This window comes from Leucopleurus acutus (genome assembly GCF_964270905.1).
Source record: "Leucopleurus acutus genome assembly, chromosome: 14".
Taxonomy (NCBI): Eukaryota; Metazoa; Chordata; class Mammalia; order Artiodactyla; family Delphinidae; genus Leucopleurus; species Leucopleurus acutus.
Window position 1 is genome coordinate 32,471,282 of NC_139156.1, and position 15,207 is coordinate 32,486,488.

The following is a 15,207-nucleotide window of genomic DNA, read 5'->3' on the forward strand; positions in this document are numbered from 1 at the left end:
CATAGGTTCAATCCCTGGTCGGGGAACTAAGATCCCACAAGACAAACAGCGCAGCCAAAAAAAAAGAAAAAAGTGAACTCTAACTCCCCTATCATTAGGAGTGGTCTGAATTAAGTGACTCACATTTAATAAACTGAACAGTGGAAGTGATGACTTCCAAGACTAGATCTTAAAAAGGCAGAGTTTTCCTCTTGCTCTCTCTTGGATAACTTGCTCTGGGGGAAGCCAGTTGCTGTGTCATGAAGACATTCAAGCAGCCCTATGGTAGTGAGAAACTGAAGCTTGCTGCCAACAGCCAGTAAGGAACTGATGCTTCTTGCCAAGAGCCATATGAGTGAGCCATCTTAGAAGTTAATCCTTGAGCCTCAGTAAAGTCTTCATACGGCTGCAGCCTTGACCAACAGCTAGATTGCAACTTCCAGAACCAGAACCATCCTGATAAACCACTCCTAAACTCCAGACCGACAGACACTATGTGAAATAATAAATGTTTATTATTGTTTTAAGTTGTTAACTTTTAGGGTAATTTGTTAAGCAGAAATAGATAACTCATACGCCTACTGAAATTATCATCATGTTATGACATACACACATCTTATGTCTAAAACCTAGCTGTTTTGGAGCCTCTTTCACTTACCTCTTTCCCCTCCTCCACTTCCCATTTTTGCCACCTCCAGAAGCCACCCATTCCCCTTTTTCTGAATATTAAAAAGTCCTAAATAGAATATTAAAAAGTCATTTTGCTCCTAATGGGCCCAAGAGAGGGATTGCTCAGGGTCAGATCTTTATCTTCTTTCTAATGTGACAGATGTTGGAGGAGATATTTTGGATCATCCAGACCTCTCATCAATCTATTCATAAATATCCACTTAGTTCAGTTATGTATCCATTTATTTACCCGAGAGGATTTTAATTATAATCAGCAGTGTCAGCTTGGAAAATGAAGGAAAGCAATCAGAAGCATAAATGCCACCTAAACAGGTCTTCGGAGTGTATGTGGATATGCCCATAAGTGGAAGTATTTTCAGACTTGTGACCAGGGGAAGGACTTGATCTTTGGTGATAGATGGAGTAGAAAATATTACAATAGGCAGGGGTAGCATTGTGAGAGGTGTGAAAATGATATACAGGATACCTTAGATGTTAGTTTCATTCTATAGTCTCTTCCCTGCTAGAATACTTCCCAGCAGCTTTAGCACAGAGGCTGAGACAATGTGTCCTTGTTTTACAGAATATTGTTTTACAGAGAGCTCCTAGCAGAGTCTGGTACAGAGAGGAGAGTGAGCAACTATTGCTGCCAAAGGGAGTATCAGAAACTGGACATGACTTTGTGCATGGAAACTACTTCCCCTTCCCCACAGATTTTTGAAAGCAATGAATAAATAAAGAGTGGCTCTGAACAGCCAATGCAAGTAAAGAAAGAGGAAATGTCAGGTCTTGGAAGTTTATCAACAAAAGTCTTAAATAGAAAAGAACACATATCACAGCCCTAGGAAAATCCCTCTTTAATTGTTTCCTCATCTATATTATTGCAGATTAGAGAAAAAAAGCTTAAGGTATTTGATCTCTTTTGCTGAAAACCACTCCCACTGGTGGGACTGGCATCTTATTACACTTCTCACCTGATGTAACAATGACTTGACTACACTATAGTATCTAATCCTCAGATTTATTAACTTTAAAATGGAGCCAATATTTATCTCATAAGATTATTGAGGATAAAGTAAGATAATTATATTTAGGGAAATATAAGAAGTGCTTCATAAGTGATAATTGTCTTAGGTTGGGGGTCCCCGAATCTGACCCTGAGTCAAGGTGTTATGAGTTGAATTGTGTGCCCCATAAAAGACATTAAAATTCGCATCCCTGGTACCTATAAATGTGACCTTATTTGGAAATAGGGTCTTTGCACATGTAATTAAAGTTGTGATATGGTCATCAGAGTGGGTTCTTGATCCAATATAACCAGTGTTCTTATATGAGGGGAAAACGGCCACGTGAAGACACAGAGACACAGGGAGAATGCTATGTAAAGATGGAGGCAGAGACTGGAGTGATGCATTTACAAACCAAAGAATGCCATGGGTCGTCAGCCATCACCAGAAGCTAGGAGAGATGCATGGAAGAGACTTTTCCTCAGAGCCCTGAAGAGGAACCAATCGCACTAACACCTTTACTGTATTTCCAACTTCTGGCCTCCAGAACTGTGAGAGAATAAACTTCTGTTGTTTTAAGCCACACAATTTATGGTACTTTGTTACAGCAGCTCCAGGAAACTAATACACAAGGATTTGAGAGTATGTGGTTTATCTTGAAGGAGAGACCTGGAACCACTGATAGGAGAGTGGGGAAGTGAGACTGGGGAGAGAAGGCCAGTAACAGAGTGGGCTGATGGGTAAGTTACCTCTGCAGGTGGGGCTCAGCCCTTCTGTAGACTCCTGGAGACAATGTGGAAGATGCCTCAGAGTTGTCCTGCTTCTCAGGAGTGAGGACATTGGTATACTTATTAGTATAAATGTTGGTATATTAGTGTTCTATGGCCGCTGTAACAAATCACAAATTTGGTGGCTGAAAACAACAGAAACTTATTCTCTCACAGGTCTAGGGGTCAGAAGTCCGAAATCAGTATCCCTGGAATCATGCAGTCAGCAGGGTCACCCTCCCTCTAGAGGCTCTAGGGGAGAATCTGCTCCTTGCCTCTTCCCCCTTCTGATGGCTGCTGGCATTCCTTGACTTGTTGCTACATCACTACACTCTCTGCCTCTGTGGCAACGTCTCCTCCTCTTCTGTGTGAAATCTCTCTCTGCCTAGCCCGTAAGAATACATGTGATTGCATTTAGGGCCCACCTGGACACTCAAGAATCATCTCCCCATCCCAAGATCCTTAATCATACCTTTGGCTCTACAACATAAAATTCAACAGTTTCAGGGCCTGATGTCTTCAGAGGACATTTTCCAGCCTGCCACAGGTGGTATATGTATATATCCTTCAGCTTCCATTTGTCATTGGTTGAAGGCTGCTCTCAGGGGTGAAAATTCCTTGGCACTTCTGTCCTGTCCTGCAGGGGTTGAGAAAAACCCAGGTGAAAAGTTGCAAGCCCTTGAAGAGGACTTCTTTCCGGCATGTATGGAGGAAGTGCTGAGAGGATGTCAATGGGATGACAACAACAACATCTGCTACGTTATTATTTTTTGTTATTATTTAGGTTTTTGGTTAATTTTAAATTGAATAATTAATCATTAGTTCTAATTATGGTTATTAGCTATTTTAGCCTAATTTTCTGATGACACACAATATAAATTATTTGCACTATCTGAACTTAGAAAATATTATCCCACCTACCTGAACTTTGTCATTTCTACAAGGGTCCACTTAAATATACATTGCTCTGTCCTTTCCTCCAAAGCAGCTTTCTTTTATCGTTTTTCTTTTTTTAGCACCCGTGCAATCTCTTATTAATCTCTATTTGGTCATGCATAATTATCTTTCTCAACTATATATATATATTCCTCAACTATATTTTAGCATTGACGAAGGTAGAGGAATGACATGTATATTTTCAAATTCTTGATGCTGGGATTTTGGAGACTTATAATTATAATCTGGTACCTTTAGTAATTTTTCATAAGGAAATACGAAGCATCTACTTTGAACATATTACATGCTTTTAGTTTCTTCAAGGTCCCTTCTTATAACATATACATTATCTTGTGGGACAGGAAACTCTGAAGCCTTATTGTACTTTGCCCACTTAGTGACAGTTTTCAAACCAGTTTGTTTATAGAAAACAGAACTGTAATATGGTGAATGGCCGAGAAATCCCTGGCTTATTTCTAAAGATCTCTGGAATATCAGGATTCTGGCTGTGGGTAAATGAATGAAATAGGCAACGTTGGAAGAGGTACAAGTGAAAAATATAGTTTCATTTTGAACATGTGATCTGAAGGTCCATGGTTATCTTCTGGAGATGTCCAGGAGGTAGGTGGTTACATGACTGAAGCTTGAGGGAGAGATATGGACCGGATGAAAGATTTAGGAATCTCTTTGCATTAGGTAGATGGATGAGATCACACCAGAAGAGCAAGTAGTACATAAAGAGAAGTAGAAAAGTGGGCCTGGTACTTCCCTGGTGGTGCAGTGGTAAAGAATCCTCCTGCCAATGCAGGGGACATGGGTTCAAGCCCTAGTCTGGGAAGATCCCACATGCCATGGAGCAACTAAGCCCGTGCACCACAACTACTGAGCCTGCACTCTAGAGACCATGAGCCACAACTGCTGAGCCCGTGAGCCACAACTACTGAAGCCCACACACCTAGAGCCCGTACTCCTCAATAAGAGAAGCCACCGCAATGAGAAGCCCGCGCACTGCAACGAAGAGTAGCCCCCGCTCGCTGCGGCTAGAGAAAGCCCGCGTGCAGCAACGAAGTTCCAACGCAGCCAAAAATAAATAAATTTTAAAAAAACTTAATAATTGTGTCTGAGATAAAAAAAAAAAGTGGGCCAACAGTGGAACCCTGAGAGTCATCTACATTGAAGAGGCAGGAGGAAGAAAGAATGGAAGTAGGAGGAGAACCTGGGGAAGAGGCTGTTAAGGGAGCCAAGGGAGTCAAAATTCTAATGTGAGAAAGGAAAAATGCAGCAGAAAGATCTAATAAAGTTAAAAAAAGAGAAAAAAATGATGTAATTCTGTGCATACTTAAAAAAATTTCACAACAACTTGGAGGTTCTTGGTGATCTTAATGAGAGCAGTTTCAGTGGAATGTTATGGGCAGAGTTTCAAAAGGGCTCACAGGAAACTCTGGGTACGATACCTGTGAAGCTACTTTGGGGTAGTCCAGTGACCCCCTCTTAGCTCAAGTGTCCAGGAAAGCTATGGAAGATCCAAGAGGATCTAGAGCCCAAACTGAGCTTAGCAGTGATTTGAGTGAATGGGAAATGACACAAAGCTGGGGACGACATAACTGAGAAACCAGAAGATTACATTAGTAGAAATCATGTAAACTTCCATTTGTTAAGTTTGCGTTTAAATAACAGATTGCTCAAAATCAAGGTGGGAGAGATTTAGCTTGGCAACAACTGTTTAAAAATGATCCAAAGATTTTTGGTTGATTATAAACTTAAAACGGGCCAAGAGTATAACTTAATTCTTAAAAAGGCTAGTACAGGCTTGGGCTGTGATAACAGAGAAGAGGAAGTGGAGATAAAACTAGTTTTTGCAGTTTTTGTTTTTTTCTAAGTAAAGACAAACAGGGAAGGAGGAAAATAATAATGAAATTAAAAGGAGATGGAGTCATTAGGAAAAAAATTAAGGATGGAAGAGATTTCAGTGTATTTATTGGCCAAGGGTAAAGATCCATTAGGGAGAGAAAGAATACAGGAGAAAAGGGATAATTAGCGCTACATGGAGTTCGATGAAGCTGGGAGAAATTGGTTTTGAACGGAAATGGGGATGCCTCATCCTTGGAGAGACTGGACGGAAGGCTGAAAGGATGGGAGTGACCACAGATAAGCTGTTATGTTTGGGAAGGAATTCAGCCACTTGGGAAGAGTACAGGATAATGTTCTCAATTTGCTTGATGAAGTAATATTCCAGTGGGATAGGTTCTGCTGTTTCTGAGAGTGTGTGTAAAGAAGACAGAGCAATGGGGAAATTGGGGAAGTTGGAAGGGAGGGTAAGAAGAGTTCTGGATAGAATGGGATTCTTGATCTTTGAAGGGGGATCCAGAAATTGGCAGGTTTCCTCTCAGTCTCTATAAGATTAACACCCACTAGGGAGGTCAGATTCTTTGGAGCCTCTGCTGGCTTTTCCCCTCTGGCTCAGGACTGCTAGGCCAGACTCTGTCAGGGATGTGCTCAGAATCACAGACTTAAAAAAAAAAAATCTTAAGTGGAATTTTAAAATTTATTCATGAAAAAAAGTCTTTGAGAGACAATCATTTTGAAAAACATACTCTTATTCTTGCAATGTCTAAATCGTCCTGTTAAAACTCATGACTGGTGGAATTACTAAGCAGACAGTATAATTTACAGAAAAGTAATAGTTGTAAGATACTGAAATGCAGATGAATCTCACTGGTATAACTCTTAATCAGACAGTGGTTAAAATTAAGGCAAAAAGTGTTTCAAAATAAAACATTAAGAATCATGGACTTTTCAATATCCTGGTTGTTATATCATAGCTTTGCAAGATGTTACCTTTGGGAGGAACTGGCTAAAGGATATATGGGATCTCTATTATATTTTATAACTGCATGGAAATTTACAATTGTCTCAAAATAAAAAAATTTAATGAAAAAAAAAAAGAATCATAGACTTTTGAGTGCCTAAAGGTCATGAGAAATCATTAGCCGTTCCACAAACGCGCCCAGAGAGCTTGTCGAGGGCCAGGCGAGGGGCGGGTACTACACGAAAGGAATAAGCTCTTCTCTGTCCTCACGACTTTACGGGAGGAAAGCTGACTACAAAACTCAGCATCTATAAAAGAAAGATGAGACGAGCTACATCCTACAACAAGCTAAACATGAGGAGACGTACAAAATGAAGGCAGGGATTGAAAAAAACAGGTCCTTTCGTTCTGAGGGGAGAAGCCCGATTTCCTTAAGAATTTCAAAGAAACAGAGCAAGAGTCAAAGATTCAAAGACCCTGTGAGGTGAACCCCACCCTAGGACCATTCACCTTTGGCGATTCCCGGTTCCGTGTGTGCTCACGCGCGTGCACGCCGCGCCGCCGCCGACCCAGGGACGCGAGAACGTTACCGCGAAAGGGCGCGCGCCCGCTCCTGTCTACGGAAGTCCCGCCCCCATTTCCGGCGGCGGAGGGTGGGAAGTGGCTAAGAGCCCTTTCCGGCTAGAGCAGTGACGCTGGTTTCGCACGTGTGTTTCTTCTTCGGAATTCCCGGATTACCCCTGCCCCTGGTGAATTGGTCGGGCCTGGGTTCCCCTGCAGATTTAAGGATGAAGGCGGTAAGTGTCCTTAGAAGCCCGGTCCCCGCGGCTTATGGCCCCTTTGGCTCACAGAGTCGCTCCCTGGTGCAGCCTTTCGGCGGTTCTCGCCCTTGTATGGGGGGCGGTGGCCTAGATTAGGGGGTCCCTCCTGGCTCTAAGTGCTGTCAGCGTCCCCGCCCTTAGACCTGGCTCCTTTTTCATCGCCCGCTGTGCGCGCTTGGCTTCAAGGGACCGCAGTGAGACTAGCACGGAGTCTTGAGTTCATACATAGGATGTCAGATTTGAAGGGTTCTACAAGACCATCTTCTGAACCCGTTATTTCACAGATGAGAAGCAGGGTCCTGCCTTCAATGAGCTTATGAGTTGTGGGACCTGAAATAAGTCCGTTTTTTTTCTCCCTAAAGGGTAGGAGATAGAAAAGCGAGTAATTTCTGAGAGGTCACCAGCAAGAGAGTTGTAATCCACATACCCGAATTCAGTTGCTTTCCTTAGTTTAAGGGTCTTTGACAAATCACATAAACTCTTTAAGCCGTAGCTTCTCCAGTAATATGAGGATAACAGCTGTCGCTACTTGACTAGGCTGTTGGAGGTAATATGTTAGAGCACTTTGTAAACAAGTAAAGCGATATGTAAACGTCAGTTATTGTGAAATACAGCCAGCATTTTGCTCTTATTATGCCAAACTACAGGCGTTAAGCTAGCCTTGAATAACCGTTTACCACTAGCTTAGTGGTTCTTCACCTTTTTTGGAGTCTTAGACTCCTTTGAGCATCTGTGGATTCTGGTCACAGGAAGACCCTCCTGTTGAATAACTGATGATCTAGTGCCATTCTGTAGGATTAATGCCATAGTGTGGTTTTAGCTTTTATATCCAAGACCCATGGCTGTGAGACATTAAAATTGTGGAATTGGGCTAATGAAATTTTATAATCAATTCTCTTTAACCTGATTTTAAAAATAATTTAAATTTCTGGATATGCAGTGCTTCTTCTGTTGTTGTTTTCTAGAGAAGAAATAAAAAACAGGTCCCAAGCTTTCGGAAGTTGCTAAAAACTAGTAAAGTCAAACTTGAAAACAAGCTAAAAAACAAACAATTTAAACAACAAAGCACTCTCAAGAAGTACCGAAAAGAACAGAGGAAACTAAGACAAGCTGTAAAAGATGCTGTGTCTAAGAAACCTATTCCATTGGAGGACCCAAAGGAAAAACGACCAGGTAATTGTGAAAACATTCATGTGTTCCAGTTTCCATCGATTTGTTTTAAAATGTTCTTCATGGAATAACTTTGCTTTCTAGTAATCACTCTTCTTGTTCTCAGGTCTTCCTAAGAGTAGGTAAGGATCGTAGTCCTATATGCTTTATCACAATTAGTATGAGAAAACATTTCAGTACAATATTCACAGTTAGAAAGAGCTAGACTCGCCTTTCAGTTTGTCTAGAAAGCAGATCTGAAGATACAATACATACTTGGGAAAACAGACTCAGAGTAGCAAATGTAAATAATTGTTGGACATGCCAGTGCTGCCACTTTTCCGTTCACTGGCAGTTAGCTAAGGTAAGAACATTGCTTTTCTCTGGTGCATTCTTCACAGTGTTGCTAAGTTTCACTTAGTTTTCTAAACTTCTGGCTTTCTTTTCACTTGGAAACTTGGAGTGAAATTGAGCTGTAATTGTCAGGGTTATTTTTGTAAACCTGTTCAAAAATTCCCAAGTACTCAAAAAACAGGTAAGGAATATGACCATTTTGAGTTAGACCAGTTTTTCTACAGGGTTACTCATACTTTCAGGGAATTCATATTTGGCTATATCTGACTATTCATTCTTCCCATGCCCATCTCATTCTCTTATCCTGACCTATTTAGTTTGATCCCTTGGCAACACGTTATTGTGATGTATAAAAGGTCATGGGACTGGAAGTCAGGAAACTTAAACTTTTCTCTTAATTTTGTTGCTTACTAGCAGTGTGGCCTTAGTCCGTCACTTAATCTCCAGGTACTTCATCTGTTTAAAAAACAAAAATGCATTGGTTGAGTTAGATGTTTTTAAAGATCTATGTAAATTTCAGAAGAATTTAAAAAGCATGATGTGTTAGTAATTACATTTTAAAAATAGAAGCAAAAGATTTCTTTATTTTTATATGTTGAGCATCTAAATGAAGTCTCTCAGGCAGTTGGGTATAAGAGTATAATGTTCAAGTGAAAGATCTGGGTTAGAAGAGAATAGTTTTTGGAATTATCAACATGTAGATGGTAATCAAAGCCTTAGGCTTGGGTAAAATCACCATGGAGACTGTGTAGCATGAAAATAAGAGAACCTAGAACAGAATTTTAAGGAACCCAGCATTTAAGAACTGGGTGATCTCAAATGCTCTGAAGGACATTGCAGAATGTGTGGACTTATTTTTTGGTTGTTACAGTGACCTAAGAACGCTCCTGGCATTTAGATTTCAGGGGTCAGAGATGCTGGCATTTTGCCTAGCCCAGGACACCCAAGTACAACAAAGAATTGTCCTGCCCAGCGTATCAGTAGTGCTCCCGTTTAGAAACACTGGGCTAAGGTGTTAGTAAAGCACATGCTTTTCCTATCATAGACACAAAAATGCAGCGTTCTACATTTCTAATACTTGTTTCTGATTTCTTGTTGTTGTTGGAACAGGTAAAAGGATTGAGAGGGAAGAGGAAGAAGAGGAGGAAGCCCTTCCCTTAGATATGATGGATGAAGATGACTTACAGTTAATGAAGGATTTAGGGCAAAGAGCGTCTTTTCTAACGAGAGATCTTTCTTCTAGGTAATACTTCATTTAGATTATAGTCATTCACATCCTTTCAGTGCTAAAACTTGGTTCTGAATTTTACTTAGGTGGTTAGTGCAAGATGCTGCTCATCTCTGAACACAGTGTTTACAAAGAGTAAACCCTATTCAGTGTATTTCCTAAATAAGGTTAGTTCATAAATAAAACAAGCTGATTTTATTTAGTGTATATCTTTATTTCTTTTGAGTTTGAATAGTGAAGTGGAGTGAATGGGTGAAGTATGCTGTTCTTTGTTTGAGGCAGAGCAGTCCTGAGTTCTTTATGGCCATGTTACACATGCCTCAGTCCTTGTTACCCTATTAGGTACATATTATTCCCTTTTACAGAGAGGAAACTAATGCTTTCCCATTGTCACAAGTAGTGGATCTGAAATTTAAACTTAGATACTTCTAAGTCGGAAGTCCATGCTATGTTGTGACTGTTTTGGGGAAAGTAAAATAGCATGATGTCACCCTTGGCTCTGTGGAATATTCTTCAAAGAAAAATCTGCTGTAACTTTCACCTTATTTTGCCTCTAAAGGGAAAACTAAGTGTAGCCATAGTTTGGGTCTTTATGCTTGGCCATACAATTCATTTATTCATTTACTGTACAAATGCCTGGTCTAGATGCTAATATCTATATGCCTATTAAAGGTTTGGTTAGTGGTTTATTTTTCTGTGCTTTTAAAATGATAGGTCTCTAGGTTCTTTTTTAAATATATTAAAACTAAATTTTTTTTTCCTGTAGTGAGCCTGTTCACGCCAGGAAGCGGAAGCATGAGCATGTTATAGATAAATATGAAAAAATACCAAGAACTCTGCAAACTGCACCAGAGAAGGAACTGATTCACTTACTTCCTATTAAAGATAAAAGTGGTATAATCCCACAGGCGAGAGAGAAACCAGGTGATCAGCCCATGTATTAGTTAAAATTTTAGTTCCTTACTAATAATCACGTTCAAAATTTTTTCATTCAAAATTTATTTTAACTTTTACCCATATTTACAAAAGGGGATAGCTACAGTTAGTCATAGAGCAAACTTGATGATTTTGGCCGGAAATACAGATGGTTATCTCAGGTGCCCATTGTACTATGAGTACAGCTGAAGCCACAAGGTTAAGGTGATTCTTTTCAGAGTATTTCATTCTGTTGTTTCTAAAATTAGAGCATATTAGTCATCCTTTTTTAGCCTTTTTTCCTTACATGTATTTTTTGTGAAATAAAACACACACAAAAGTCTAGAAATCAAAGATGTGAAGGTATGTGGTTTATCACCAAAAGCATACCCATAAAACTACCATCTGGGCAAGAAGGAAGTACTGCCAGCACCCAGAAACTTCCCTATACTCCCCTAAATCACTAATTGCTCCCTCCTGACAAAAGTAACTATTTTCCTGAGTTTCATGGTAATCACTTCCCTGGTTTTCCTTGTGGTTTTACCACTTATGTATATTATCACATTTTTAATATGCATATTTTCCATATAGTTATTGACAGTAACCAAGATGAAGAGGATCAAGAAGAGATGGAACCTGAAGAAGGTAATGGGATGCATCTTTCTAGTTATTAAATTGTTAATTGAGAATTACATTTTTTTACTTAATAGTGAATTAATTTTACATAAAATCTGGAATGTGCATTTTGGAGTACTGGTCATTTCAAGCTCATTTCGAACATTTTCCCACATTTTGAAAGTCTTACTTTGTGTAACTTGAGTCTTTAAAAAAAAAAAAAATTATTTATTTATTTAATTTTGGCTGTGTTGGGTCTTTGTTGCTGCACATGGGTTTTCTCTAGTTGTGGCGAGTGGGGGCTACTCTTTGTTGTGGTGCGTGGGCTTCTCATTGCAGTGGCTTCTCATTGTGGAGCATGGGCTCTAGGCGCACAGGCTTCAGTAGTTGTGGCATGTGGGCTCAGTAGTTGTGGCTCATGGGCTCTAGAGTGCAGACTCAGTAGCTGTGGTGCACGGCCTTAGTTGCTCCGCAGCATGTGGGATCTTTCCGGACCAGGGTTCGAACACGTGTCCCCTGCATTGGCAGGTGGATTCTCAACCACTGCACCACCAGGGAAGCCCTGTAATTTGATTCTTTGTTGCTTTTATTATGGAAAATTTTATTCAGTTATGTTTGTGATGTCTAGGTATGCCTGAAGAATCTTATAAATTGTTACTGTTTTGAATTCTTTTTAATTGTAAAGAAGGACCTGCCTACAAATAACTGTTCACTTTTTAGCTTAAATTGTAAAAACGATTCTGTGTTACAAAATTATTTTGGTTCTTTCTTAGAGCAATTATACTTTATGTATGTCTGCTTTACATAACTAAATGTGGGTTCTAAGAGCTAGAACAGTTCTAATCAAAGTTAAACTGAAAGAACGTATTTTATTTATTGTTTAAAATAAATTTATTTATTTAATTTGTATATTTTTGGCTGCGTTGGGTCTTCATTGCTGCATGTGGGCTTTCTCTAGTTGTGGCGAGCAGGGGCTACTCTTCATTGCGGTGCACCGGCTTCTCACTGCGGTGGTTTCTCTTGTTGCAGAGCATGGGCTCTAGGCATGCGGGCTTCAGTAGTTGTGGCTCTCAGGCTCTAGAGCACAGGCTCAGTAGTTGTGGCACACGGACTTAGTTGCTCCGCAGCATGTGGGATCTTCCTGGACCAGGCCTTGAACCCATGTCCTCTGCATTGACAGGCAGATTCTTAACCACTGCTCCACCAGGGAAGCCCTGAACGTATTTTATTGTTTGAAACTATATTGGTTTGGAATTTGTGATACAACAAGCTGGTTAAATTTTACTTTCTCTTAGCAAACCATATGAGTGTAAATGAGATTACAGGACAACTGTTAACTGTTTTTAGGCATCCTTCATCAGCTCATTACAGATTATGCTTGTGTGTTTATTAAATCTAATTCCCTGTGAATTTCTTAAGGTGGATCTATTTTGTGTAGCTCAAAGGACTGTAGAGTTGAAAACAAAGGAGCATGTACTTTTAAAAAAACTAAATGAGATTGCTCTTTCCCTTAATTAGTATGAATTATTGTGGGTTTATTAGCACAGTAGTTAAAAATGTGAACTCTTAAGTCAGACTGCCTGGGTTTGAATCCCATTTCTGCCAGGGATATGAGCTTAGGCAAGTTACTTTCTCTTTGCCTCAGTGTATCTACAGAATTGGGTTAATGATAGTACTTGCCTCATGTGATTGTTGAGAGGGTGATATGTAGTAATCTTGGCCCATGGCAAGTGCTTGATAAAAGTTAGCTATCATGATTATTTGTTTTTTATAAATTTATTTATTTTATTTATTATTTTTGGCTGTGTTGGGTCTTCGTTGCTGCGCACGGGCTTTCTCTAGTTGCATGGAGCGGGACCTACTCTTCGTTGTGGTGCACGGGCTTCTCATTGCGGTGGCTTGTCTTGTTGCGGAGCACAGACTCTAGGCACGTGGGCTCAGTAGTTGCATCACGTGGGCTCAGTAGTTGTGGCTCTTGGGTTCTAGAGCACAGGCTCAGTAGTTGTGGTGCATGGACTTATTGCTCTGCAGCACGTGGGATCTTCCCAGATCAGGGCTCGAACCCGTGTCCCCGGCATTGGCAGGCGGGTTCTTAACCGCAGCACCACCAGGGAAGTCCCGATTATTTGTTACTACAAGAAAATTATTTTATTAATTAAGGTTCTTGGATACTTGTAAATAATAAAGACATGTTTAAGAGGGGAAACCTAATCTGTTTCAGAGATCATTGAAGAACCCATTAAAGAGCTGACATTAGAAGAACATTTAATAGAGAGGAAGAAGAAACTACAGGAGAAGAAAATGCGTATCGCAGCCTTGGCATCTGCCATATTATCAGATCCAGAAAGTAATGTAAGTATAATTAATTTCCTTAGGCTCTTCATATTATATGGTGTAACAGTCTAATCTTTTAATATTCTTTTGTTAGCTGTATGCACACACAGAAAGTAAGAGCATTAACAAAATGTAGTAACTGAGTTAGAATAAGAGTACACAGGACCTTAGCCTAATCCAAATCTGTAGTCTTAGAAAAGTTACTTAAACATTCTGAGTCTTACTTTCTTCATCTCTAAATGAAGATATTGGACTTAATGTTGTAACTCTAAAAGTGGTTAAGTGTAAAAATTAACAGTACTAGGGAGGAGGAACCAACTTGCAAGTTGCTTGACTGATCTGCAGAGTTATTAAGGAAGGTGGTACACAAAAGCCAGTGAGATTAGTTCAGGAATAATTGTAAGTGGAAAAATTTTTTTCTTTAAATTTATTTACTTACTTATTTATTTTTGGCTGCATTGGGTCTTCGTTGCTGTGCGTGGGCTTTCTCTAGCTGCAGCGAGTGGGGACTACTCTTCATTGCGGTGTGCAGGCTTCTCATTACGGTGGCTTCTCTTGTTGTGGAGCACGGGCTCTACACGCGCGGGCTTCAGTAGTTGTGGTACGTGGGCTCAGTAGCTCCGTGGCACGTGGGATCTTCCCAGACCAGGGCTTGAACCCGTGTCCCCTGCATTGGCAGGCGGATTCTTAACCACTGCGCCACCAGGGAAGTCCGGAAAAAGTCTATCTGTTTTAAATAAAGTAGACTGAAGAGTTACAATGCATTATCAGTGAGCCATGGGCATGGGGGTAAAGGTGGTGATAGTTATAACATGTGGGCTCAAGAAACCTGAGGTTCAGTCTTGGCTCTTTTTTTTTGGCGGTACGCGGGCCTCTCACTGTTGTGGCCTCTCCTGTTGCGGAGCACAGGCTCTGGACCTGCAGGCTCAGCAGCCATGGCTCACGGGCCTAGCTGCTCTGCGGCATGTGGGATCTTCCCAGACTGGGGCACGAACCTGTGTCCCCTGCATCAGCAGGCAGACTCTCAACCACTGCGCCACCAGGGAAGCCCCTTGGCTCTTTTAAGTACTATCTGTTAGACTTTGGGAAAGTCGTTTTACCCAAGCTCATTTTCTTCATCTCTAAAAAGAGGATGGTACTTTTTTGTTTTTTGGCTGCGCTACGCAGCATGTGGGATCTTAGTTCCCCAACCAGGGATTGAACCTGTGCCCCTGCAGTGCAAGTGTGGAGTCTTAACCACTGGACTGCCAGGGAAATCCAGATGGTACCTATTTTAAAACTGTTGTGAGGATTAAATGATAAAATATACATGAAGTCATTTAAGGGGTACTATTCTTTTTAGCTTGGTGTCCCCAGCATCCTACTGTGATGAGTATTTGTTTATTGAATGATAAAATAGATTATTTACATTTATAGAAAAAAAATTCATATGGGTATGCTTTGCTGTAGTACTTGTCCTTTTCTAATAAAGTGAGGGGAAAGGTCTGGAGCAGAATTGGGGAGGGGAATTTGGAATATTTCTCACCAGTATGATCTCATATAATCAGTATAAAACCATAGAGACAAGAGCTATTGATCTCATTTTACAGTTGAAAAATTAAGGCTTACAAATTCAAGTTGTTTC

General features: G+C 40.4%; 1 protein-coding gene across 2 annotated transcripts in view; it reads left to right on the top strand.

The window, feature by feature from the left end:
- Positions 1-6,862: 6,862 nt before the first annotated feature.
- The window catches only part of NOC3L (NOC3 like DNA replication regulator), a 45,352-nt gene continuing 37,007 nt past the window's right edge, over positions 6,863-15,207 (top strand). For both annotated transcript variants that reach the window (XM_082854132.1, XM_082854131.1), the window contains exons 1-6: positions 6,863-6,964; positions 7,954-8,161; positions 9,602-9,734; positions 10,486-10,643; positions 11,226-11,279; positions 13,471-13,601. In XM_082854132.1, the coding sequence (XP_082710258.1) occupies positions 6,956-6,964; positions 7,954-8,161; positions 9,602-9,734; positions 10,486-10,643; positions 11,226-11,279; positions 13,471-13,601 (693 nt within the window). In that variant the 5' untranslated portion in view covers positions 6,863-6,955. The remainder of the gene's footprint in view (positions 6,965-7,953; positions 8,162-9,601; positions 9,735-10,485; positions 10,644-11,225; positions 11,280-13,470; positions 13,602-15,207) is intronic.